The sequence below is a fragment of the Stegodyphus dumicola genome, chromosome 9 (genome assembly GCF_044657685.1).
Source record: "Stegodyphus dumicola isolate Sdum_Otavi_A_Nest chromosome 9, ASM4465768v1".
NCBI classification, from domain to species: domain Eukaryota; kingdom Metazoa; phylum Arthropoda; class Arachnida; order Araneae; family Eresidae; genus Stegodyphus; species Stegodyphus dumicola.
In genome coordinates this window covers 94,590,555-94,618,400 of record NC_140776.1, presented here as the reverse complement: position 1 = coordinate 94,618,400, position 27,846 = coordinate 94,590,555, and the positions used below count along the sequence as shown (strand labels likewise).

The window sequence follows — 27,846 nt, the reverse complement described above, 5'->3', positions numbered from 1 at the left end:
TTGTATTGCTGAACAGAAATGATCTGCAAAATTAGATATAAAATCATTAGATATTCATACAGATATACATTTTTATCTTCACGTAAAAAATACATCTTGTTATTGATATTTTCACATAATTTCATTATATCTTAAAATTTCGCAATGAAGCTTTTTGTTTGTAGATTCTTTAACAAAGCTTTTCCTTTCTTTTTTCATTAAATAAGATTCTAAATATACCAGAAGAACACGAATAGTAAATGATAAGTAACTTCTTCAAAGGACAGAAGGCAGAATTTTTATATTACTCGACATTAAGAAGAGAGTATTCTTTGCATCGGATTTTCGAATTAGACATTAAGAAGATGGTATTCTTTATACTGATTATGTACAAACAAGATATTCTCTAGATTGAGCAGTCTTTCTTCAAACTAATCAATCTTGGAAGACATATCTGCAACCTTAATTGAAATTTAATCGTTAGTAAGATGTTTAAATGAAATTCTTGCAATGATTGAATTTATTTATGTAAATCATTATTTAATATTATTCTAATACTTCTTTGAAATTTACAAAGAGGTAACACTTACTTTTGGCGCTGTCTCTTCTTGTTTAGGTGGTGGTGGTGGTGGAATAGGTGAATCATCCATGACTGTTCCTTCAGTAAGAAAACTGGGAAGACTACTTCCTTTCACCTGTTGCTGATTTCCATTTTGAACGACTGTTTTCATAGGTATTTGATCATCGAAAGATTCATAATCGAATTTAAACTGAGTAGCAGCAATAAGAGCACACCCCATCAGCACAGAGAAAGTTGCAAAACATATAGTGTAATTACGTTCTCTCTCATGCGGGCCACAAGGATGATCTGGGAAGGACGTTGATTGATCCAAAGCAATGCCGACGAAAAACATGGCCAGACCCCAACCTAGAGAACCAAACATCCGCTGCTTACCGTAGTTATCAGCATTATCTGCCAAATAAGACAGCGTCGCTGAATCGGCTAAAGTGATAGCTGGAGCGCTAAAGAACTCCCCAAGCACTATGAGGAGCACCAACAGGAAGAAAACTTCTTGAACATCTTCCCATTTATACACTATAGAACTGAAACGTGGAGATACATAAGAAGTATGCTGATCTTGGTTGTAGTTGAGGGTATATTCGACGGAATTTGGAGACTTGCCTACAACTTGATAAGAACTATCTTTCTCTTTAAATCTGCCTTTTTCTTCCTTGTCATAGTCCTCTGGTTCTTTTGTTTCCTTTTCACGCCTTTTGCGTATTCCCATCAACCAGTTCCCAATTTCTTCCTCGTCCAGATTGTCTATGATGTCATCGTAAGTGTTGTTAGATTCTTGGTAGTAATATTTGGGGTTATTTTCATATCTAGAAGCTCCAACTGCCATGGCTTGGTTTACAAGATCCTCATCTTCGTACATTGGATTATAATCTTCCAAGTCCAAAACTACAGATCTTTTCTCTCGTCCGGTTGTTTTTTCAGGGATAAAAAGGATATGATGAGTGGCATTGAAAATGACACAAGATGAAGCTGGTGGCTGAATAAATGCCAATGCAAGAGTAAACACAATCCAGGACAGCAAAGAAAATAACAGCATTATTTTACCTTTAGGAAAGAAAGAAAATTTTAATAAACATTTTTTAAGATTGATACTAGGAAGAAATTTAATAGTTTAAATCAAAAGCAAACAAATAACAGAGAAGAGAAGTTAATGTAATCTTAGAATCTGTAGTCATGGTAGCAATTTATTTTACAATATGTCAAAAGAACCTAAAGTATTTAGTTTACGCACTTGAAGAAAAGGAAAATTTTTATAACCAGTTCAAACTACGTTTTTTGAAATGGATTTATGCCCGTTATTCTGAAGAATAAAGTTATAATTATTATTTGAACGCATACATGTTCTTAAGGATAAATATTTACTGACTAATTGAATGCATAAATGTTATTTACAATAATATATTTTAGGTTTTTCTAATGTTCTTCGACATATTAAATTTTATTACAAGAAGCCAAAATATCTTTACTGTCAAAAGCATAAAGAAAAACTGGCCTCTAGATTCCTTAGATAAATACAAGCAATTTGAGCTTTTGAAACCTATCGCAAAACCATATATATTATAACCAAAAATACATGTTTATTACATCATTCAATTTACAATTTCACTATTATATCTTCAGAATTGGTTTTCCTTTACTGTTTGTTCTCATTAACAGTTTCTGATTTAGGTTCTAAATACTTTTGTATTTTATGATTATGTTTAATCATTAAGGGCTTCAATCAAAATTTATTTGAATTACAAGAAGAAAATAAATTGATCTCAATTCATAGATATTGAAATAATTATGTAACACCTTTATCCTTCTTTGATAGTTTACCAAGTAAGTTTTTGCGTTTCAAGTTGCAGTGCTATCATTAGAATGTACTATTATAATCAGCTCGACGTTCATGAACAACTGCATCATCATAAGGAGAAAAGGATTTGATTTATAATTGAAAGTCTTATTATCTTTAATAATGGGATAGAAAAGCTTCGTAAGTTGACACTGCATAGTGTTGTCTCCTAGTACCATAATGAAATCGCAAGTGAGGTACTTCATGCTTCTAATGGCAAAGCAATAAATGGCAAATGATATTTTACACATCAATTAAGATTATAATCTGCTTCCAGTCTGCCTTAACATTACTTAAAGAAGATTAAAAGATTTTAATTTATCATTAAAAGAGTTTTCTTAAAAAGTTATCTTTAAAAGAGGGAAATTTTAGAGGAAGAATTTTAGGGAAAGGAGATTTAGTAATGATAATTAGAAGTGGGAAGAAGAAGTATGATATTGTTTAAGATATATATGTTTTACGTTTCCATTTATAAATAAATGTAAATCATATACGTATATCTTAAAGTATTATTTTATGCAGTACTATGCATAAAATAATATCAGAAACAGAAAGAAGATGCAGATACCACTCGCTCTTAAAAGTTAAAGGAGGGGAGCAAAGATACGTGGATATAAATCATTATTAAATTACTGTCAAAAACAGAGATGTCGAAAGAAACGTTAATGATAAATAGTTGAATCAAATAATAATAATAATAACACAGAATTTCACGATGAAGCAATAACATTAGAAAAATCTTTCATTAAATACAATAATGTTGTAAATATTCATAAAAATTATCATTTGGAATATATTATAAGTGCATTTTAAATTACCTTATTAATAAATAAAAGAATAAGCAAAAATATTATGACGTGTCGAATGGTAGTACATAGGAAGTTGGCATTTCCAATGCAGCTAGGAAGATAAATTAGAGAATTTATGCCTGTAGTGGCCAATCTTACCAGTCTCGTAGGTAACAAAAGATCTGGTAGAGTAAATAACGGGTTCAGAAATTGGAAAAGACCCACTAAAGATGTTCTATTAACAAAACTAAGTAATAAACATGGAAATTGGCTCTTTATGGTTCTGCCTTAAGCTGGATGAAATCAATAATTTCTGAAATGTTAACAGTGCAAGTAATCAGATGACAAATCAAATGGTTGAGCTGCCAAAAATAATTAGTCTACATTCGCATGTTTAGTTTTATTTTGTTGTTACTATGTTTGAAAAAGCAAGCCTTAAGTTATGGAGGAAATGATTTTATAAAGTTACATATTATTTTAATTCAGTGAGCTAATTACGTAGAGCATTTAGCAATGCTTAGAATTTCGCCAACCGTTTCGAAAGAACAGCTATTTTCAATGTAAAGAAAAATTAAGAATGCTCCTAAAATAAATAACGCTTTTAAAGCATGACTCAAATAAGAGAAAATATTTTCTGTGTCTTTTTGCTTTTTTTTATTCCTTTAGAAATGACTTATTTGTGTTTCTTATATCAGATTTTAACCATAGAATGATTTCCAATCATTAATATTTGCTAGCAATAAAACATGCATCTTTTTAAAGTATGTTGAAACATTTCGTAGAATTTCTAAATAAATTCATATTCTTACCTTTCCGAAATCTGTCAGCCATACTGCCCCAAAATGGAGCAGCCAAGAACTCCACGAAAGGCCGTACTCCAATCAGAAACCCACTCTGAGTTGGATTCATTCCCATCTGTTTAAAGTATACAGCAAGAAGAGGAAATAGAGAACCAAATGCAGAAAAGAAAAAGAAGTAGAATGTTTTCGCAATCAGAAGATCTTGGTTGAAGGACGAACACATACTATCGATGACATCTTTCTTAGAAATTGGGCCATTTCTTCTTGGTGGTTCTCCTTGTTCTGGAGGTGGTAAGAATCCATCACTGTCGACTCCCTTCTGCATGCCCCGGTTTTCTTCCAAACCTTTCATCTCCACCATTTTTGATTCGGTTGTATTTTCGTGTATCAACAAATGTGTTGATTTCTCATTCCCTTATAAATTGATTAATATTTTTGTACTAGCTGATACTGCCATTCACTGCACGTGTAATAAGCCAGAATACGCATCTAGCTAGGATGGCCATGAAAATATCAGCTGCAGAAAACTCCTCTAGGTGGGCATAAGCTTGCATGCAATTTTCAGGTATTGTGGGGCTAGCAGTCTTGAATCTGAAAGTAAGTGAAAGAATGAATGGATAAAATAGTAAATGTAGCAAAATTTGATGAAATTCAGGGAAAAATGCAGAAATGATTTAATCGTAAAATTCAACTGTGACCTATGTATTTATTTCCGTTAATAACTTTTTGTAAATAAAAATGCAAAGGCAAGACGTCACACAAAATTACGAACATAATAATTTACTTTTATTTTACTTCAAGACTGCTTAGTTGAAAACTCAAGATACTTTGAGTTGAAAATTTTCTCATCGAAACAGAATAGACAAATTTTGTACTACATATAGTTTTTATATAAAACTTATAAAGTATTTTAATATAACTATTAGTGTTAGAAAAACGCATTACATGCATCAAGGATTTTTCAAAATATCGCAGTGAGTGCAAAAGTTCTACCCGTTTCTGGATATGCAAATTTGCAATGGAATTGACGTCACACTTGACATTGTAATGATGAAAATCGTCGGCCAATCAAACGTATGGATTCTTCACACATAAATGCATCCGATCTCGCATTATTAATCCTCTCAAAAAATCTCAGAAGGTATAACATGGAAAGCGAGAAAGAGTATATAAGACACTGTTTGTTATACGAGTTCGATAAAAAGAGTAGGCAGCCGCAGCATGTCGCAATGTTTGTCAAGTTTATGGGGAGGATGCAGTCGATGGTTTCGTAAGTTTAGGGAAGGAGACAGAAGCTGCCAAGATCAGGCTAGGAGTGGACGGCCATCACACGTTGGAGAAGGCGATATTGACCAAGCTATAAGGAACAACGCGAACCCAAGCGTACAAGAATTAACGGAGACCTTCAATGTACACCAGACAACGGTCGAGAGACGGCTGGTTAAGTTGGGTTTTACGAGAAAGTTGGATAGTTCGGTTCCACATAACTTGACAGCTAATCAACGGGATGACCGAATCGCCACATGTGCTTCCTTGCTTTCCCAATACAAAAACGACCCATTTTTGACACGAATTGTGACAGGAGATGAGAAGTGGGTTATGTATCGTAACATAAATCGTTGTAGGAGTGTGTGTCTTTCTTCTGATCCGCCTGCATCGACTTCGAAAGCCGAACTTCATCCCAAGAAGGCGTTATTGAGTGTGTAATGGGATGTGCAGGGAATAATTCACTGGGAGGTCCTGCCACTCAACCAAACCATCACTGCTGCCCTCTACTGTTTACAGTAAGACAGGCTGCATTCAAATTGGGTAGCAAAGAGGCCAGGTCTCATCAATCGTCGCGGTGTTATCCTTCATCATTATAATGCCAGACCACACGCTGCTATCATCACTCGTCAAAAGTTACTCGGCTTCGGTTGGAAGTGTTTACCCCATCCTCCCTATCTGCCAATGTATTCTCCTGACTTGGCACCAACTGAGTATCACCTATTTCGTGCGTTGAACAACTCCTTCAGTCAGAAAATCTTTGGTGATCTTGATGCTGTGAAAACTGCCACCCAAAACTTTTTTGAATGGAAATCGACGGAATTTTACCTCCGTGGGATTCATCTTCTACCAGAAAGATGGCGAGAGGTCATAGATAACAATGGGTACTATGCATAATAATAGGTACTGTTCATTTTGCGTTTATTTGCTCTTCTTTATGGGTAATGAAAACGGGTAGAACTTTTGCACTTACCCAATATATGAGCAGTAAAAACTACACAGATCCAAAATTTAGAATATAATAAGTCCTTTCAAATTTTTTAAAAAATGGAGGGTAGAATGCAATGAAATTAGGTATGAATGTATATTAATATAAGAGAACAATTTATACCATCCAGCATTGAAAGCATACACTCGTAAAAGTGAATAATGGTCTTGACAGCAAAAATGTCCAAAACTGATGTTGCAAGATGGTGCTTAACATGAAATTTATAGGGAGTACTGTTACTTCTAATAAATAGATCATATAACGAGTCGTCGTTTGGTTAGACGTTTGGCAAGTGCCTGTGGCAGCCGCACCTACATCTACCAAAAAATATAGTTCTTTGCTCTTGGATAGTTTTCGAAGTCAGTTTGCGAAATGCAGTTGTTCTTCCAAGTAAATATCAAACATACTCGATTAGATTCAGATCTGAGAATCTGCCTGGTGAATCTATCCCGCGAATATCCTCAGTTTGAAGATATTGCCCATTTTTTGAGTCTGATATAGACAAGCATTGTCAGCCATAAAAAGAAACGGAAATCCAACTGCCCCTCTGAAAAGTTGTACACAGGACTCTAAGCCTCCTGTCAGCAGGATGCCTCTGTAAACAACAGAAAGTCTGCCAATGTCTGTCATGCATCTATCCAAAACGATGTCTACCAAGACCATTATACATATTCTGCCAAAGTGATTTCTTTCCTTAATGTTAGATAGAGAAGTGATAAAGAGGCACGTGCTTTTTCTGGTTAGGACTGTTGAGAATAAATATTTAGTCAGCATCAGGACTTTCGCTGAAGAGAACATGTACCCACTAGAGTTGGGTCTAATGTTGGTGTTTTCTGCATTATGTCAATTGAGTTCTATTGAGTAGGACTGTAAGTAGGGCATAAATAGAGGTTCTTATAGCAAAACTCCTTTTTTATGAAGCCTTCAGAAAACAGTACTGAGGTCCTATGAGTGGCAGAAAGCTCACGAGAGAGCTGCGTGGCTGTAACATTGTCTTAATGCTTGGCTGAAAGCGTCGAATAGCGATTTTCCTTGGGCGTTGCCTCTTATGATTTACGGAATCTTCTTAAGGCATTCTGCGTATGAATTCGTTCTCCTGAAACTTTTCACAAATTGTAGTGGTGTGGTGTATTTAATTATGGCAAAGCACACTAGGGCTATCTGCCTTTTCACAAATTGTAAACAAAACTAAACATTATATTCAGTTCTCTTGGAACTTGAAACAGAGATAGCCTTGCTTCCAATCTGCCAAAGGTTCTAGGCAACATTCTGTCGTTTGATGTTGATGATTACTTATTCTATCGCATTGCACATGAAATTTAACAAAATTTTACAATAAGCTTTATGACTGCCTTCACAGTGCAAATAAAACTAGATAGCACTTGCGCAAATACAATTAGGTGCTACTTGAATCAGTTTTGTTGTTATATTGTTGGTTGAACCCATACTTTTCAGTTTAAGAAATTTTAAGAGATTTTAAGAAATTCGGAAAAATTGTTTATTTTCTTAATTTTGAACACCAATATATATATGAAAACGCCGCATATGTAAGTATTTTCTTTGGGATTGCTCCCTTTTGCTTTTCTTATTGGTCATTTAAACGTAAGTCAGAATGGCAGTCGAAAACACTCACTGGGTTCATTCTGTCTAATGCACTAGTAGATGAATGAAATAGATAAACTGACAAGACTAGATATATATTGCTTGCTATTTACAGTATACACATAAGCTCCCAGACATTAAAAGATAAAAGAAATGGGAATTAGTTGTAACTAGATCTAGCAAAAAAGTATTACTTTTATGGGGAACAATTAAAGATTCCGTAAAGCTACTTCCATATATAAGCTGCATAGGGGAGAATATAAGAGAATATTTTTAGAAAGCCTATATAGGTTTCTTGCATCGTAAATTTCTCACCTATGGGCTTAAAAATTTGTGTTGTTTACCTTGTTATGAGCAACAGCCATATCGATCATAATAGAAGGTAAAATTGCGTGCGGGGATGTACTTAAGACAAATTGATTAATCATTTTTGATGAAATGCCGATCTTCTGCTTTAAAAGCATAGTAAATTTTAACTCATTAATTTCAAGCTTAAAACTTTATAGAGGTTTATGCTCACTTACCAGTTACTTCATTATTTTTGCCTGTACTGTCACTTCTCTTCGTCGTCTTTAAGTGCAAATTAATTAATACATATAAGTGCACAGTCTTTAGTTTAAGAGAGAGTTCTTGTCAATGACGGACATTGCTACTATTTTGTATCAGTTTCTGAATTATTTGAATCGGATTTAGCTTTGCTAGCCATAATTGACCGCGTAAGTTGAAGAACTGAGCAAAAATTTGTGGGCGCGCATTGTCTGGCAAATTTCGCATTTTAGTACATTAAGGTTAAAGTTTTGTTTCTGTTATTCCCGGAAGCGGCGAAGATTATTTCTGTTGTTACACAAATTGTGTACTGTTCGGCGGATGAACAGATAAAAATGTTTATTTCAATATTTATTAATGAGAAGCTAAGATTGCACAAATATAGAGACCAACAATTAAAATAGTTAGGTTCCGTGCAAGTTATTAAGAAATCTACACTCAGATTTCTCGACTATTTAATAATTAAAAAAATTAGATACCAATGAAACCTTTTGATTATAAAAATATTTCGTGTTTATGCTAAGAGAAAACAATACTTAGAGAAACTGAATGAAGTATTCTTGAGCCAAATCTAACCTGTTAAAGTGAGAGAGAAGGCTTCCACCATTTCCGACTACTTAATTACTTCATTGATAGCTCATGTCACATTTTAGTAGTAGAGTTATCAGTACAGGAAGGCCACATTAGTAGGACTGCAGAGAAAGATTCATGGAATTGCAAAAGCGGAATCATTACCTACTTGTTTTAACCACTGTCAGCTATTTACTCTTGATTACGTGTAATATGAATGTAACATGATATTGCTTAAAATGAACAGAATATTTTGGACGCATTGAAATGTTCAACAGATAACATAAAATGATTATAATTTAACCGCAAATGAACACTTTTTCTGTTCGAAAATTTAGCTTGCAAAAATATAAAATTATAACAAGCATAAAACAGTTAATGTTATTTATTGAGCCAAGAAAATTACGTATTAAGTTCGTGTTTCCCTAAGGTCATGTCTTTATTCATTTATTAATTAATTATCAATTATTTATAACGTAATTAAGTAATTATTTAAAGTTGTTATTAACAGTAAGTATATAAACAAATAAAAGATCAATAAAAAGGTATTTTTTACACAGTAATTTTTTATTTAAAACGGATATGATAAATAATAAACTAAACAGAGAAAAGAAATATGTTATATTGTTCAATGGTAGTAATATATTAAATAACTCCGTTTACCGAATTCATCTACAATTTTATACCACGAATAATAAAAGCTGGGGTACCCATGACAAGTTAAAAAATATAATGGCTTTTAATGCATTTTACAACGCAATTACATTTTGCTTGGCGCCCCACGCTTTTATTATTCTCGATTTAGTATTGAAGATGAATTCAGTAAACAAAATTATTTAATCTATTATTCCCATTAAACTACATAAATAAATCTTTTTTTCTTCTTTTAGTGTATTAATCAAATCCATTTTAAATAAAAGCTTACTGTATAAAAGCCTTTTTAATTGCATTTTTTTGTTTTTTATTCTCGATTAACCGTTATTAATGATGAAATTTTTGGTCATTATTTAAACAAAAGCATTAAATTAGAAAAAATCGCTTTGAATGACGAAACACGAATTGAATAATTGGGGAGATAGGTTTGGAGGCAACTTCCCCTTGATAAGTCTGTCTCCTGCCTATTCTACGGTCATTCACATACGCATTTTTTAAAAAAATTGTTTAATTTAATTTTAATTTATTAAATTAGTAGATTTGTTTTCATGGATAGATATTGCACTTGATTTGCTTATGCTTCTGAATTTAAATGATATTGTAGATTAGTTCGAGAATTAAATCTTTTACACGTTTGCACATTTTTTTTTTAAAAATTATTTTAAATTATTTTGGCTTTTTTCATTTTTTTAGAATTTAAATTTGATTTTTTACTTTTATACGTATTTGTTAAGAATTTAAATTTGTTTAAATTTAAATTTCTTTCCTTGCAGCAATGGCGCAAAGAATATTTAATTAAATATATATTTAAATTTAATTTTTTTAATGAAATTCAATTTATTCTTATGAAACCCTTTCAGAAATTAGATGTAATAGCATTGTTACAACGAAGCATTTTACTTAAAAAAAAAAAAAAAGAAGAAGAAGAAGAAGAAGACTGAAAGGTTTCAGAGTTTAAATTACGTCCAAAGGGGCGTTTCTTTAACATTTTGTGTGCTACTTTTATTTATTAAATATCATATTCTTCGCACTTAAACCATAAAATTCAGTTCAAAAGCAATATTGCAAAATAATTTTAAAATGAGCATATCTTAACATTTTCCGATACACAGTCTCGCGGCGCTGGAGATGAAAATAGTTTTTCTGTTCAACGTTGCCATTGCTCGCTTTGAAACCCTTATCTTTGAGTTTGTTAACCAAAAATTCGTTAAAGTTTACAAAATATGAAATCGATAATAAAAGAAATTCTAAATCTCAAATTTGGGCTTATTGCCCAAATGCCCATATTCAGATGTCCATATTCGCAGTAGGATTACTTCATTAAAAATTGGATGGCTCTACGTACCGTTGTTTTATCACAATGCGAGAAACATACATACATTTATGCATGTACATTATTATTTAATTTCTTTAAATATAACACCGGTTGATAAAATTTGGTGGCAACAATTTGAAAAGTGAAACAAAGTTTGTAGTGAAACAACACAAAATGCCAAAACGAAATTAATAATTCTTCTGGGTAAATTGTCCCTTTGGATTAAAAATCACCAGTTCATCATTAAGTGCGTTTTTGTGGAAGATTTTCTAAGGGTTTGGTTTCATTGTTTACGGCAAAGCACCTCAAGGATTATCAACCTAAGGGAAGGGATACCTTTGTGGAGGACGTTCCAAGGCAGACAGGCTCGTATACACGTTACACATATGGAAAACTACGAAAACGACCATGCAGCCAAGACTTTTACCGGAATTGGCTTCTCGAACCCAACGACTAATGTTCACTCGCACGGCCACTTGTAGGCGAACTTTCTAAAGGAAATTGGCTCGTATTCTCGTTACACATGGGGAAACTATGAAAACGTCAGCCGCTCGCCTGAAATCGAACCGACGACGAAATACCAGTGATCAGCGACCTTATCGCTCGGCCGCTGGTGGGCCCCTTCCCCCATCAGCAAAATTTAAAAAAATGTAGAGAATCGCTCGATTAATATTTTTTATTATACTTGTTTAAAAAAATGGCAAAAAGATTTCATTATAATAAAAGGAAATTTTAAAAATTTATAACCGTTATAATTTTAGATATTGAAATTTTAAAGTCATAAACGTTAATTAGTCTAAAAAATCGAACGGCTTTAAAAAATGTGCCTAAATTTCAGATGTTAAGTTACAATTTTCATACAAGTTTCTTTGAAAATACTTTTTTCTGCTCTATTCCGTGGGGCAAACAGTTAATTTCTCATATGCTTAATTAATTCTTTAAACGAAGTTATATGCAAAAAATTGTTTAAATGTTAAATAAAACTAGGTCTAAATTGAATTTCGAAAAAATGGTTTCACCACACTACATTTCCATCGACAAACAGCGTGGGTACAAAATTTGCACGCGATAGCTTATCAGGAAGTAGCTTAAAAATGATGAAAAAATTCCACTAACAGTAGAGTGAACGGAGTAAAAGCTTATAATAAAAAAAAATCTGATGTGTACACCACATGACTTCCTTGTACGGAATATTAAATTATACGCATTTTTGCTGGCATTTCATTTAAACTTATTAGATTGAATTAAATCTACTTCGCCGACAGCGCATAAACCACAATAGAATAAATGCATTCTTTAAAATTCACTTTGTTTACCATAGCGACACTCTGGCGCTAGGTTTACTTAACAGTATTATATTTCGTTCATATTATAACCATGTCTATGTCTATGTCTATGTCTTATCACTTAGTAAGAGGCAATCGACCATTAACGGCCTTTACCAATATATGATACTTGACTTTTAAATGCTTGAAGAATCGAGTAAGTTGTATCCAATAATATGGAAGTACTTGTACACATGCTGTGCTAGAACTCAGAGATTACTAGCGACGGAGGCTCCTGTGCCGCCGTCCGTAGAATAAGTAAACTTTGAACAAATGAAGTGCTCGTGTGGCGCCATCTATTAGTAGTAATCAAAAGCATTTTAGTTGACTGGAGCTCTGGTTGCGCCATTTCTTGCAGGATGTATTGTAAGGTATTTTTAAAATTTCATAAAAATTATTCTTTTGATAAGCAATAATTGGTAAGTAAAATGATGAAAAACACTATTTGCAGTACATTGAAACGTTTCACGAGAGTAAAAACTATTTACACACAAAGTCTACCTGCTTTGGCAGGAACAAAGTTCATAGCGCTTTGTAATTTGATAAGTAAATCTATAAGTAAAGAAAATGAAGTAAAATCTTGGCTAACTAAGAAGAAAGCGAAAATATATACATTATAATCGACTATTATAGTGAATAGTGCGGGACTTTTTGTGGCGTTGTTCAATTGTGAAATTATAATTTCCTAGTTTTTTGATGATATTCTTCAGATGACTGTTACATTTCATAAAAAAAAGTTATGAGAAGCTTTTAGAATTTCAGAATCCGTGGGTTTAATTTTTAAATCATTGTGAAGAGTGCTGTTTCGTACGAACCAAGGCGCATTTGTAGGTATTCGGATGGCCTTGTTCTGAATTCTTTGTAATTTTTCGCGATGAGTTCTAGCATATTATAATTTAGAATGCACAAAATTTATATCATTTAAAGAATTATCTAATCGTTGCCACATGTTCTATTCAAATACTATAATAAAGCTAGAAAGATGTATAAAAGAAATTAGCAAAGAAAACAAAAAAGAAACAGTTTTTCACAGACGATTGAGTATTTCTCATTCAATTAATTCAGTTTTCACTTCGCGACAAGGCAAAAATACATAAAAACTCAAAATATCTGTATTAAAAATTACGAAGTAAATCTTAAACGCTTATTTCCTCGAAAAAATTCCAGAAAGGATTAAGCATGATTTAAATATTAAATGAAGGCGTTATCTTTGTTGTTGCGAAGCTAAGTTTCTATAGATTGGCAACAAATCCGCTATCCTGCTGTTTCAAATGTAAACAAGAGCAATGGCCGCCATCGAAAACATTATTAGGCTTAGCGGCACTTAAACAATTTTAAAATTGTTGATAATTCTAAAAACATTGCATACAGATTTACTAAAGGCATAGAATCCTTAACCGGAAGATAAGAACAACATAACTCAATCATTTTTAAAGCAAAAAATGTGGAATTTACAAACATATAAGAGTAAAGAAACTGAGATCATTGAGTAACAGAGTGGATATATAAATAAATATATTTATATACGTTTGGTGCTGCCGATTGCAACCAAAATACGAGGTGCACATCTACATCTTATAGAAGTCCTATATACAAAATTTCAATATTCTGAGGCTACTCGTTTTTGAGTTATGCGAGATACGTACGTACATACGTTCGCACAGACGGCACGAAAAATTCTCTTCAGAATTCATTTTAAAGCAGTTTTATAATTTTTTTGGAGGAAAAAAGTGTTTTTATTCTGTCCTTACATACAGATATCACGGAAATACATCGTTAAATTGCATTTGAAAGAGGTCAGAATGGGATATTTTCGTTGAAATATGCTGCCTGAAACTTTTCGCGATTACAATACTTCCTTTTTACTTCGTACAAGGAAGTAAAAAGACACATTTTGCATGATTCTTTCATTCGCATACCTCGAGAAATTTCATGAATGTGGAATATAGATTCGATAATGCATTCAGTATTGTAATTTCAGTATATTCAGTATGTTAATTTCTGTACAGGCTACAAAGTTTCCTATAATAATTGATAGTAAGTGTAAGACGAAACTGAAGCAAATATATCATTACTTCATTACAGGTAATATTTTCGGTATTTCAGTAGCTAGCCGATTGGATTTGTGTCTTAGCAAATACAGAGAATTTGCTCTGCCCCATAGATTAATACTGAATGATGCTCAGATTCATCACCTACTTAGCGTACGTAGTTTAAATTTAATTTCACTTGAAATCAATGATAGATGTTTTGCCCCTGAAATATTTCATTCTCTAAGTAAGCTAAATATATTTTTTCAAAATTTGCCTCTTCTTATAAAATGTTATTTGGTGCAATCTTTATGGAGATTTTTAAACAACGCTCGAGTACCTAATACTTGCAGGATTATTTAAGCTTTAAGAAATATATGTAGCCTACATCTGGGAGATCTGCATTTATCTTTAGAGCTATTATGCTATCCACTTTAGAATCCTTTAATGCACTTTAGAATCCTTTTCTAAAGAATGTACTTAAAGTACATCATTCACAAAGGCTTATTTAGAAAATATGAATGTATAAAATAACTCTATATTACATAAAATAATAAAGTATTAATTCAGAAGTCAAACAACAAAAATCAGCGTTAATTTACAAAATTTTCACAGGACTAGTTTCGATGGTTTTACCGAACCATCATCTTCAGCTGCAAAACCGCAAATGAACAAGATAGGAAATAATGTTTAGATAAGATAAGAAAGCCTGGACAAGAATAAGCAAGTGGCGCCATCTGTTGGCGAAACCAGAACTAAAACATAATTTCTCTAAAAGCCGAAGGCAAATTTGGATTGGAATTAGGATCGTTAACTAGAACAGAAAGATTTTTATGAATGTGAAATGCCTCTAGAAAATCCAGTTCTCCAATGGAAGATGTTTTTTGAATAATTTTGGCAGCAGAAAAATTGAAAGTGTGATTTTCGGACCAACAATGTTGAGCAACAGAAGACTTCTGTGTTTCCTTTTTTCTAACATATGCCTCATGTTCTTTGACGCGAAATTTTAAGGCTCTCTTAGTTTGGCCAATGTACATTAAACCGCACTGGCAAAGAATCCTATAAATACCCCAGGAATTCATATCCGGAATGGGGTCCTTGAGTATAGAAGTTGGAATTTTATTGATGGGAGAGTAAACAACCCGAAAGTTAAATTTCTGCAAAATATGTGCAACTTTATAGCTAATTGATGGAAAGAAGGGAATGACAACAGAATTTTTATAATCTCCTAAAATAAGAGTGTGGCTTTTAGTGTGTTGAGATGAGAATTTTTTAACTGCTTGATTAATAATGTTGGGTGAAAAGCCCCTGTCAATAGCTATTGCTTTTAAATAATTTAGTTCTTCATCAAGGGCTAGTTTGGAGGAGCAAACTTGAAGAGCACGGAAAACATAGGAATAAAATGAAGCTAACTTTTGTTTAGTCGGATGACATGATTTAAAGTGTGGTGGAAGGCAAACCGATGAAGGTTTACGGTAAACTGTAGTACTGAAGTTGGATGTGTTACGTGTGACCATAATGTCGAGAAACGGAAGAGAATTGCAAGTCTCAAGTTCAAAAGTGAACTGAATAGCAGGATCAATAGAATTCATTGTTGAAAGAACTCTATTTAAATCATCTTTATTACCTTCAAACAGGGTAAAAGTATCGTCTACGTAGCGGAACCATGCCGGGAAGTTTAAAGTTTCAAACAATTTTGATTCATAATAATGCATGTAGATATCAGCCAGGATGGGACTGAGGGGGCTTCCCATGGCTAATCCCTCAGTTTGCTTGTAATATTTATTTTGGAAAACAAAATGTGTTTTGTTTCAAACAGATTTTGTTTACAAACACATTTTGTTTTCCAAAATAAATATTACAAGCAAACTGAGGGATTAGCCATGGGAAGCCCCCTCAGTCCCATCCTGGCTGATATCTACATGCATTATTATGAATCAAAATTGTTTGAAACTTTAAACTTCCCGGCATGGTTCCGCTACGTAGACGATACTTTTACCCTGTTTGAAGGTAATAAAGATGATTTAAATAGAGTTCTTTCAACAATGAATTCTATTGATCCTGCTATTCAGTTCACTTTTGAACTTGAGACTTGCAATTCTCTTCCGTTTCTCGACATTATGGTCACACGTAACACATCCAACTTCAGTACTACAGTTTACCGTAAACCTTCATCGGTTTGCCTTCCACCACACTTTAAATCATGTCATCCGACTAAACAAAAGTTAGCTTCATTTTATTCCTATGTTTTCCGTGCTCTTCAAGTTTGCTCCTCCAAACTAGCCCTTGATGAAGAACTAAATTATTTAAAAGCAATAGCTATTGACAGGGGCTTTTCACCCAACATTATTAATCAAGCAGTTAAAAAATTCTCATCTCAACACACTAAAAGCCACACTCTTATTTTAGGAGATTATAAAAATTCTGTTGTCATTCCCTTCTTTCCATCAATTAGCTATAAAGTTGCACATATTTTGCAGAAATTTAACTTTCGGGTTGTTTACTCTCCCATCAATAAAATTCCAACTTCTATACTTAAGGACCCCATTCCGGATATGAATTCCTGGGGTATTTATAGGATTCCTTGCCAGTGCGGTTTAATGTACATTGGCCAAACTAAGAGAGCCTTAAAATTTCGCGTCAAAGAACATGAGGCATATGTTAGAAAAAAGGAAACACAGAAGTCTTCTGTTGCTCAACATTGTTGGTCCGAAAATCACACTTTCAATTTTTCTGCTGCCAAAATTATTCAAAAAACATCTTCCATTGGAGAACTGGATTTTCTAGAGGCATTTCACATTCATAAAAATCTTTCTGTTCTAGTTAACGATCCTAATTCCAATCCAAATTTGCCTTCGGCTTTTAGAGAAATTATGTTTTAGTTCTGGTTTCGCCAACAGATGGCGCCACTTGCTTATTCTTGTCCAGGCTTTCTTATCTTATCTAAACATTATTTCCTATCTTGTTCATTTGCGGTTTTGCAGCTGAAGATGATGGTTCGGTAAAACCATCGAAACTAGTCCTGTGAAAATTTTGTAAATTAACGCTGATTTTTGTTGTTTGACTTCTGAATTAGTATTTATTCGGCGTGTTATTGTGTCTTAATAATAAAGTATATTTGCAAACAAACAAAATTATTCAATATTTATGCTTCTAATGAGACAGGAAATTATAAAATTTACATATCTCTATATAGTTTAAAGACACACAAGTGCAAAGAGTTCTGAAAATTCATAGATAAATTAAGAAATATTTTTATTTAAAAGAAATGAAACGAAATATGGTTCATAAATATAAATTAAAATGGCAACATTGAAAATGCAATTGTTATATATTTAAAACTTTACTTGATGCGAAATACATGAGCATATAATTAATGAAATATGAAGTTAATCAATTAAATGCAAAAATAATTTTGAGGCTATGCAACTTAGCGCTGTAGGAAAGGTGACACTACCATTAATAAAAGATTATCTTGGATTTAAAAAAAAGATATATTGTAAAAAAAATTACAATTCAATGTAAACAATTTCAACTACAACTTGCCTTCGAAATCACTCATCGCATAAAAAGGAAATGCTGATAATAGAAAGCAAAACGTTGGGAAAGGGAAGAGTTTAAATGAATAAAGAAGCCTTATTGGAACAGCTTTAAAGAGAACATATGCGCATTTAAATCTGCATGTGTACCTGCAGAACCCAATTTTTATTTGTAACTTTTTTAAGGAAAAGGATATTTACGAGCTCTTTTGCTTGAGGCATTTGATAAAAGAACAAGCACAAAGGAACAGTAACGTTGCGTGTCCTTATTTGTTCAAGCCAGAGGGAGGAAAAGAATCTCCAAGAAAAGATTGAAATTGTGTGGGCTTAGGATAAAAACCGGCGTTGCAGAGGAAAATATTTTTTGTAATCATTGTAAAGCATCGCTGAATCTGAAGTTTTCTTCTCAAATGCTTCAAGTAACTGGAGTTATCGGAGCATATTCTGTTTTAAACAAATATCGAAATATGTTTCTTTAAAGCCTTTCAGCAAAGTATAAGCAATTTTTCCACTATTCAATAGAGATGAGTGTAGTTAGGAATGTTTTATTTCTTTATTAAATGAATAACGTTTAATTTTTTTCCTAGCTATTAATGAAACAAAGCACATTTACTTTTATAATTAATAATATGCTTTTGATCGCTGTTTATTTCACAAAACTTATCTGATACTTTTCAAAATGGAGATTTTAAAAATACGCAACTTCAGTTTGAGAAAAAGCAAAATTATAATGGTAAGATAGCTTCAATGGCCATCTACAATGAAACGGACATTACTGCCATGTTTTTATATTCTTGATGATACCATTAAAATTTTAATTATGCGAGAACTTAAATGATGAACAGATTTTGAAAACTCTTTGTTTTTTAAACAATCATAATTTTCAGCTGTCCATCTTTCTAGCACACCTTTCTGCGTTCCGATAGTCAAAGCTTCAGTATAGCGTGTTAAAGAATTTCCTTAGATGCTAAAAGGAAAATAAATGTGCTCCGTCGCTCATTGTCAGGTACAGCATATTTGTTTAGAAATTAATTGTTATTCTAGGAAATATGCACGATAATAAAATCAACAGAGATATATTTCAAGATGGTTTCGGATAAATTTCTTCTGAAAACTGAGAGAAGCTACAGCTGGCATAAATAAATATTGTATTATATTACGAAACAATCCAAAATGACGCTACTTTTATATGCGTAGTAAAACAAACTCTCTCTGCCTCTTGCCTCATGAAAATATTTCTTAAGTTTCACGACACTGAAGAATTATATGAAGTTAAGATTTTAAGTGGATTACATGGATACTCTAGTAGCCATCAGAAAGAAAAAACAAACATCTTGTAATTTGTAAATCTGCAAAAATAATTATTATGTTATTTTAATTTTTGAAATATTTATATGTTGCTATTTTAATAAATTTGTTTCAATGGTTTGGACGAACATCTTTTAGTTGCTAAATTAGAGATGCAAAACGGTGTCACAAATTTATACATTTAGTAATTAAAAAATTAATAATGTATAAATTCATAATAAAATTAATTAGTAATTCACTAGTTTATTTATTGCAAGAGTAGTAATTAATGGATTAATATTATAAAATAAACTAGTCATTTGTTTCTACAATTTCAAATTAAACTTTACTAATTAAATTTTCTAGTTAAAAAATTAAGAACTATTTTATTTAATTAGAACACAGATGAAATATTTAAAATCTCTAATGGCAGTAAATGCGACGCATTTATTTTTATTTATTCTTATGTTCAATCACACTCAACCATAACTTTGTTATTTTTCAAGTATGTTTTTTTTTATTTAAGAATTATTTGTTTTGCAGAACGGAAAAAAAAAGGAATCTCTGTATTCAAGGGTTGATCGATCGCTAAATAGATATCACAGTTAATACTGTTGCCTTAAAAGAGTCAATTATTTTTAGCAATTAATTAAATTAGTCGTTTAGGTGTATAGTCCTTATGTTTTCAAGGTTATGTTTCCTGTAAAACACTTTTCTGTGCGTATTGTCGGCGATACGCAGGTGACAGGTGACGGAGGACGGGGACGCCTGGCGTATAACATAGGTAAACAGGCATATGTCCCACGTCCTCCACTATCTCGAAGAAGCAACTCGCTGGAGCCCCGTGAGGCTGCACCAGGAGTTTACATGGCCATGCAGGGGCTAGATGTCGGGTAGTTTTTACATAGGACGTTGTTAATAATACAAAGTAACTTAAAAAGAATATAAAGGATAGCATTAAAACACTAAAACACTCATATAAGCTGAAACACATAGATATACAAAATTAAACGTAAAAGCATAAAAACACACTCGTAATTACGTAACATAAAGACATAAAAACACACACGAGAATACGTATCATGACACATAGAATACATATGGAAACACGTAGAGCACATAAATGCAAATACTACACACAGAAGAAACATATGAGACATAGTAAGGTGTGCGTAAAGCAGTAGCGCTGTGCGGAAATATGCTCAGTTCCCATAATACATAATGTACATACTTTCATTAGGGGCTTCTGTTGCATGAATTACATATTTCGTTGCATACACTACATTCGTGCATTGTACGGATATTATATATTTCGATTTACGATAACACATCATTCCATTGGGTGCCCAGTGCTTTACACTGATAAACATGTCAGTAACATTATTTCTGCAAGTTGGTGGCTATTGAAAGCAGATGTTAACACGAGGCTCGAAATTGAATGTGGAATGTGTATTACAGAATGTGTACATACTGCGAATATCTAATCGTTGAGTACATTGTCTGCAGTACCATGCTACTGTGGCTTCCAAATGTCTTGCCCTAGGGCGTTTATTTTCTGTACAACTGCGCAGATACTCCTTATAGCTGGCGGGTGTTTGATTATGAAACGATAGTAAAGTGTTCTATCATTCGTTGGATGTGGTAAGTGGTGGTTTGTTGTTAGACCGGTCTCAGCGATCACACGTTTGAAAAATAAAATATACCATTCTTTATTTAACGACAAGATAAATTAGTGCTTATGATTGATGGCGAACATTTCGAACAGCTTGTATATTTATACTTACTACTTTATCGAGCAGAAAGGAAGATTTCCTTAGCCATCCTATACAACGAATATCATAAATTATTAGACTAATAATAAGCTTCTCTCCTGAGGTTAATATGATTTTTATAACTTCAAAAATATTAAAAAAACAATGTTTTATGTATCATTGAGAGGTACAATGAATCAACATAGACGTTACGATGAGCTATGTCTTCTCCCTGCTATTGGAACAGCTTTCGCATATACTGACTTGTACATAGTGAAGTTTGAAATAGTTTCTTAAATATGTTTAATTCATACAAGTTAAACTAGTTTTTATTTTTTTATATTAAACTATATTTTTTAGTAGAAAAAATGCGACATTTACAAATAATTGTTCTGTCTGATTACAAACGCACAGGAAAAATGCTCGAAGACAACCAACATCAGTACTTGACTGTATCCTAAGAGCGTGCATTACAAATACAGAATATTTTATACTTTTACAGCTTCTAATGGATATACGATTCATTTCCAATGAAAAATATCCTATATATAGAGAAAAAATTGCTTTTAAAAAGAGATGTCGGTTTGTTACTCTGCATTGGACCTTTTCTCTAAATAATCGTCTTAAATATTATAACGTTTAAAAGAAACAAAAATAGCTGTAATAAGTTTTATCTTTTTTATGATGAATAATGCGAATGATTTATTCATGTTATGCATATTAATATACCTGCTTTACTCTGTTTAGTTTTGGTACTCGAATAATGAATTAAGCCTCATTTTGTCTTTTGTAGAGTCATTAGGTTAACCGATGCAGGAGACCTCAAAAACATACAGTGCCCTCACTAGGACTCCAACACCGGACCTCCCGATTGCTAGCAGAACATGCTACCAGTTACACCACAAAGGTACGTGGTAAAGAACCCGCATTTTAAAACTCGAGAGGATTGATAGTGGGTTAAAATAAATTCAAAGACTGATTACATTGATTGCTGGCTAAACATATGCAGAAAGATTAGCTGCTTCAAGCGCAAGGATAAGATGAAAATTGGGTATATCAGTTCTTAATAATTAAATTATATTTTTTTGGGGGGGGAATACAAATCTTTGGCATCATCTGATTAGTGCTTCTCATCTACGATTTCCTCAAGGTGACGAAAATGCAAACTCAAGAAGCTGCAATTTTCGGTGTTCGGAAGTAACGCACGCATGTCTTTAGTTGCCTGATACAACGCTAAGAAAAAATGGAAAAATTTTCTTTACATATAATGTCACTGAATAAATGAATGAAATATTGACATTTAAGATTCTAAAACATTATTTTAGTACGTCGTTTTGCTATTTAATTTTTGGATCTAAAATACCATATACAGAATTCTATAGTTTCACACTATAGAAGTTATTTTATATGTTGCTATTAAATACTGATTAAGCGCTATTAATTCAGCCATTTTAGATCAGTTATGAGAAATTTGTGACGTAAGTTGCAAATGAATGAAATAAAATCAAATCTTTCTGACATTAAATAGTGAATAACTAAGGTAAGAATGATTTCTGATTTAAAAAGCTTACAATTAATTAAGAACGTTTCTTTAGTAATAGAGTTTCATAAAGGAATAATAGCAGTAGTTATAAAAATACGGATGCATGCCTAGTTTTGGTTGCTGAATTAGCGTTAATTTATAATTATCTGAAGATTTCAAATAATTACTTTAATGCATTTTTTGTATCTTACAAATTAATGTTTTCAGTTATTTTCCACAGAAGAATGAATATATAAAACACATTTCCGTACTTATTACATACATATATATCGTTATTAGTTAATTAATTGCCATTATTAAATTCAAAAGACATTATGAAGATCTCCTGTTTTCAAATTTAGCTTATTACATCCTTCATTAAAAATTTCATCAAAAGAAGAGGATGGATCTAATCTGATTGTCCTCGTAATCGACAGAGCTTTATTCGAAATCTAGATTGACCTAAGGTTACATTTGCCTAATTTTAAATCTTGTGTTTTGCATAAGGCATCACTCTAAGAAACGGTTATTTGCGAGGCACATGGAAGAAATTAAACACCTCATCTTTAATGCTAGCGACAACAATTGCCTAAGTGAATGGATGATGTGCTTATGGTGGCGTAATACAGTATAAATGTTACAGAAACACTGTTCTTGATAGGATATTTCTAACAAATTATAGAATTGTACAATTATTAAGGACTCCTCTAAGAACATTTGTAATATCGAAATTAAACAGGTATATACCGATGTTCATTAAAATTATTCATCACCGGCGATATACTAATTGACGACCACTTCATCTCAAATAATATACATTCATATAAATAATATAAATTTTATATAGATTTAGGTAAATCTTCCGGTTAAAATGAACAATATTTTAATTGAAAAGTTAGCCACCTTAAGAACATAGGCATTTGCAAAAGCTGTTGGTAACCAGTGGTCTACAAATTGAGATCACTATTCATCAACCAATGGATCACTTGAATGGAACGGAGAAATTCAGAGATAATTTTAAAAATAAAATTAACTTGAAGGTCATCGATGCCGGTCAAGGCTGTTGGTCGCCAGGAACTTACAAGTCGACAGCCACCGGCAGTCATCCTATAAATGATCAATATTGAGTAATGGAGTAAATTTAAAATGGAGTAATGGAGTAAATATAAAGTAATGTAGTTAGATAAGATTAAAATAAAATTAGTGGTGTGTTGAGTTATGCCAAAGCACATGAGGACTATCTGCCTAAGGGGAGGGATGTCTTCGTGGAGGACTTTATAAGGGAAACTGGCTCGTATACACGTTACACATGGGGAAAGCCACGAAAACGCCCATGCAGCCAGCCCGTTCGCGGGATTCGAACCTCGGACCAAACTAGCAGTGGTCAGCGACTTTACCGCTCGGCCGCTGGTAAAATTAAACCGAAGAATATTGGTGCATTCTAAAGCAGTTGGCTACGCTGATTTATAGTCACTAATGGCCATTATGCAAAGATACTGGTGTACAGCAGAGCAATAAATTAGACCTGATGGACAAATTTGATTATCACGCCCACGATCACTGTTGGCGCTAAGACCACTGGCCACTAGTGTGAGGCAAAGTCGTTAAAATGCTACTTCGTTATCACTTGCCGAAGCAGTGGATAATAAGTGCTTCGCAGCAACATAATTAAACATTCCACCCGATTTTTTAAAAGACTTCGTTTATTATCGAAGTTTCTGGTGTTGATTCCGTCGCCTGAATAAAGGCTAATGTTTTTAATATTCTCACAAATGTAATATCGCTTGGAATCTGTTTTGTTGCCAATACGATTGCCATTAAAACAACAGAAATATTTTTCTAAGCTTAACAGTTTCGAATATACACTGTTGTCATCAAAATAATGTAATAGTTTTTTTTAGAAATTTTAGTTAATAAACGAATTTTTTAATGAATTTTTAAAAATAAAATAAAACTAAATACATCACATCTACATTTCGCACTTTTCTTAGTATAACGCATAATAAGCTAATAAGAAGAAAAAGTTAACTATTAGTTTTGAAACACTTGAACACGTTACAGGAAGAGTTTGAGTTTTAACTTAATTTCAAAAGTTTACTTGAAAGCTTATGCTTATATTTATCATGTTTAAAATGAATAATAAAATTGAAATTTATTTATTTATTTATTTGCTTCATTCCAAAATTAGCAAAAACGTTTGATGTTTTTAAGAGTTCAGTTCAAACTTTTAATGCAGCTCTAGCAAATGAAAATTCCTTCCTTTAAAACAAGTTCAAGATAAAAAATATCATCAATAATCCTTACATATCGTAAATTCAAATAACGCAGGCGGTTTAACAATAAAGGTCAAACGTGGGCGGAGACAAGGATTAGACATCTAACTTACAGCGAAACCAGCAGTTTCGCATTTGACCACACCTCGTCATTACAGGGTTCCAGAAGCTTGCTTTTAATATTGTGTCCATAAGCACAAAGTGAATAAATTCCATAAAATCTTCCGTCGTTTTTTTTTGGTCTTTCATACGCAGGGGCTTTTGTCTAAGCATCAAGCTTTTAATATCCCGAGTTCGCGTACCATGCTATTACTTTATCGATTGAAAGATACGTTTTTGAAGCTTTATTTATTTACTCGGGATCCTATATGCTCTGAAAGGTTACTGCAATAAATAAAAATGTTTATTTGATATTATAATCACATACACTTTTAATCTAGTGTTATTTTTAGATGTAGAAACTGAATATTATTAGATTTAATATCCTCTTCTTTAAGCATGCAATATAAAGATATTATATTACACAAAATAATTTGTATTAATTGTTAGAATGCATATTTGTACATAAAGAGAATTAAATAATAAGTTTCGTATTCTGTGCATTTATTTCAAGCATTAGAATACATTATGAATTTATATATAATCGCACTAATTGATAATAATCTCTCTTCTTTTGATGCTTTAAAAAATAACAGAAAAAAGTTTGAAATACTTAATACGATATTATTTGGAGCTTATTACAGAAATTCTTTAACATTATATGCACATGTTAGAAAGTCTAACTGATTTACGCTGTCATATTCTTACCGAACAGTTCTACAATGCATCAGTGGAAAAATATACACTAAAAAGCTACTAGTTCAATTGAATACCTATTGCGTAACACAATTAACATTACTCAGATTTTGAGTATCATTGATCACGAATAATGTTTTAACATGATTTTTCTCCAATTTAGTAAGAAGAATGGAGATGGATTTTTTAACCACGATTTAATTTAGAAAGAAATGCAATCTAGGCAATTAATCTAAAAAAATTAAATGATCTAGGCAAATTAAAACAGCATTAATTATAAGGTGTCCGCCGATAACATCGCGGCAAAAACATCACGGACGAAAATGTCGCAGAGAAAACAACGCAAGGCGAAAACGTCGTGCTGCAAAACATCGTGGGAGAAAACATCGCTGTTCTAAAACATCGTGGTACAAAACGTCGTCGTCGAAAATAAAGCGGTTCAAAAACTTCGCAGTTTAAAAACATCGTCGTCGAAAATATCGTGGTAAAAAATAAAGTATCTACAAATCATCGCGTGACGATAACATCGCAGACATGCTTTTTTCAGACTTTAACTGTAAATAGATATTCCCATAATAATTTGTGAGCGCAAGATAGAAAGAAGGATAATTTGTTTTTCATATTTTATATTAACTAAGAAAATAAGAAGGAAACTTAAACATAGAAAACTAATGCAACTTATAGCACTTAATAGAACTTTAAACCGACATAGTTAACAAACAAAGACCATTAATAAATCATTTTTAAAAAGTTTTTACTGGTAATTTTTCATAAAAAGTATAATCTATAAGTTGCATTTAATTTTCTATGCTTAAGTTTCCTTCTTACTTTTTCAGCAAAAATTTATTAGTTAATATAAAAATGTGAAAGTAAAAATTATCCTTCTTTACATCTTGCACTCACAAATTTTTATGGGAATATCTATTTACAGTTATTAAAGCCTGAAAAAAGCATGTCTGCGATGTTATCGTCATGCGATGATATCGTCATGCGATGATTTGTAGATACTTTATTTTTTACCACGATATTTTCGACGACGATGTTTTCAAACTGCGAAGTTTTTTAACTGCTTTATTTTCAACGACGATGTTTTGTACCACGATGTTTTAGAACTGCGATGCTTTTCTCTTTGAGATGTTTTCTCCCACGATGTTTGTAGCACACGCTGTTTTCGCCTTGCGTTGTTTTCTCTGCGACGTTTTCGTCCGCGATGTTTTCGGCTGTAACCAATTATAAGTATGTGAGTTCTTGTTTTAGTTTATTTTTCTTTACTAGCAAGATTATTTTTCATCAACATCCGTAATCAAGCAGAAATGGTTTAATTCACTACATATGAAAACTAAGCATGTGAATAACATGCATTTCAAAATATATCAGAACATTCAATGGTAAACAAGAAAAGCATTACGTAAACAATTTTAACAGTTTAAAGCGATTAGCCAAGAAAAGAATTTCAAATTCAGAAAATGCATTTAATTCTGTACCTGCTTGGAAAGAGCAGATGTAGATAATTCCTCTTCAATTTTTTTAAAAACTAGCTAAAATATTACATGAAAATTTTATTCATTTTTAACGCTTATTATCAGACAGGAGCAATAGATAACGTTAATCGTAATGTTTCAGATTTCTGAGTTTTCTGAGAATTTATTCTGAGTCGGCTACTACTAAATCTTTCTCTGGGCAATGAATGTTTATATGTATTCGTAAGTCCAAAAGTAGATCGATATTTACTTAAACTCACCACAACGAACTTTCGCAATTGATTTTAATAATCTTTGTTACTAAAATATTGTTTTGTTATTGTTCTCAAAATATGTGCATCATTATATAGCAGATAATATATAATATTTTGCAGAACTATTGAAGATTATAAATACGAGCAAAGATAGAATTGGAATTCGACACCGAGACTCAGATTTTGGACATTATATGCTTTTTCTTATATTTGTTTTTTTCTGGCCATTTTTTGATTATACGGCCGGCTTGTGCCGGCTAGGAGGATCGGGGCTGTGCCCTTATAATAATAATAATAATAATATATTGCAGAATATTGCCAAAGAAAATAAAGATTCTTAATTTTACATTGTATTCGACTAATCCTTAAACTGAATTCATTAAAACTCAACAGAATGGTAAAATAAATGGCATTTATACAAAATCAGTAGTTGCTCTAAAATTTATTCAAAGGACTATGATCATATTTTTCAATTTCACAGTGTAGTTTAAATCTTTGCAAAGTAAATCGATAGAAAGAAAGCTATTGAAATCGACAAAAATTCTAACAACTAAAAATAGATACCTAGATAAAAAATAGACCTTTTAAATTCGTAACTATTTTACAATCACCAGCTATAGTTTCTATACCTTTTTTTTAATTACTGCGGATTTTTTTTCATTAAAGA

The 27,846-nt window shown here is 32.3% G+C and overlaps 1 protein-coding gene across 1 annotated transcript in view; it reads right to left on the bottom strand.

The window, feature by feature from the left end:
* jef (major facilitator superfamily domain-containing protein 6 jef) overlaps positions 1 to 27,846 on the bottom strand; it is a 90,811-nt gene that overhangs the window by 36,617 nt on the left and 26,348 nt on the right. Inside the window, exons 2-3 of the mRNA XM_035349910.2 lie at positions 3,991 to 4,572; positions 570 to 1,603 (exon numbers count right to left, since the gene is read on the bottom strand). Of these exons, the coding sequence (XP_035205801.1) occupies positions 570 to 1,603; positions 3,991 to 4,342 (1,386 nt within the window). The 5' untranslated portion in view covers positions 4,343 to 4,572. The remainder of the gene's footprint in view (positions 1 to 569; positions 1,604 to 3,990; positions 4,573 to 27,846) is intronic.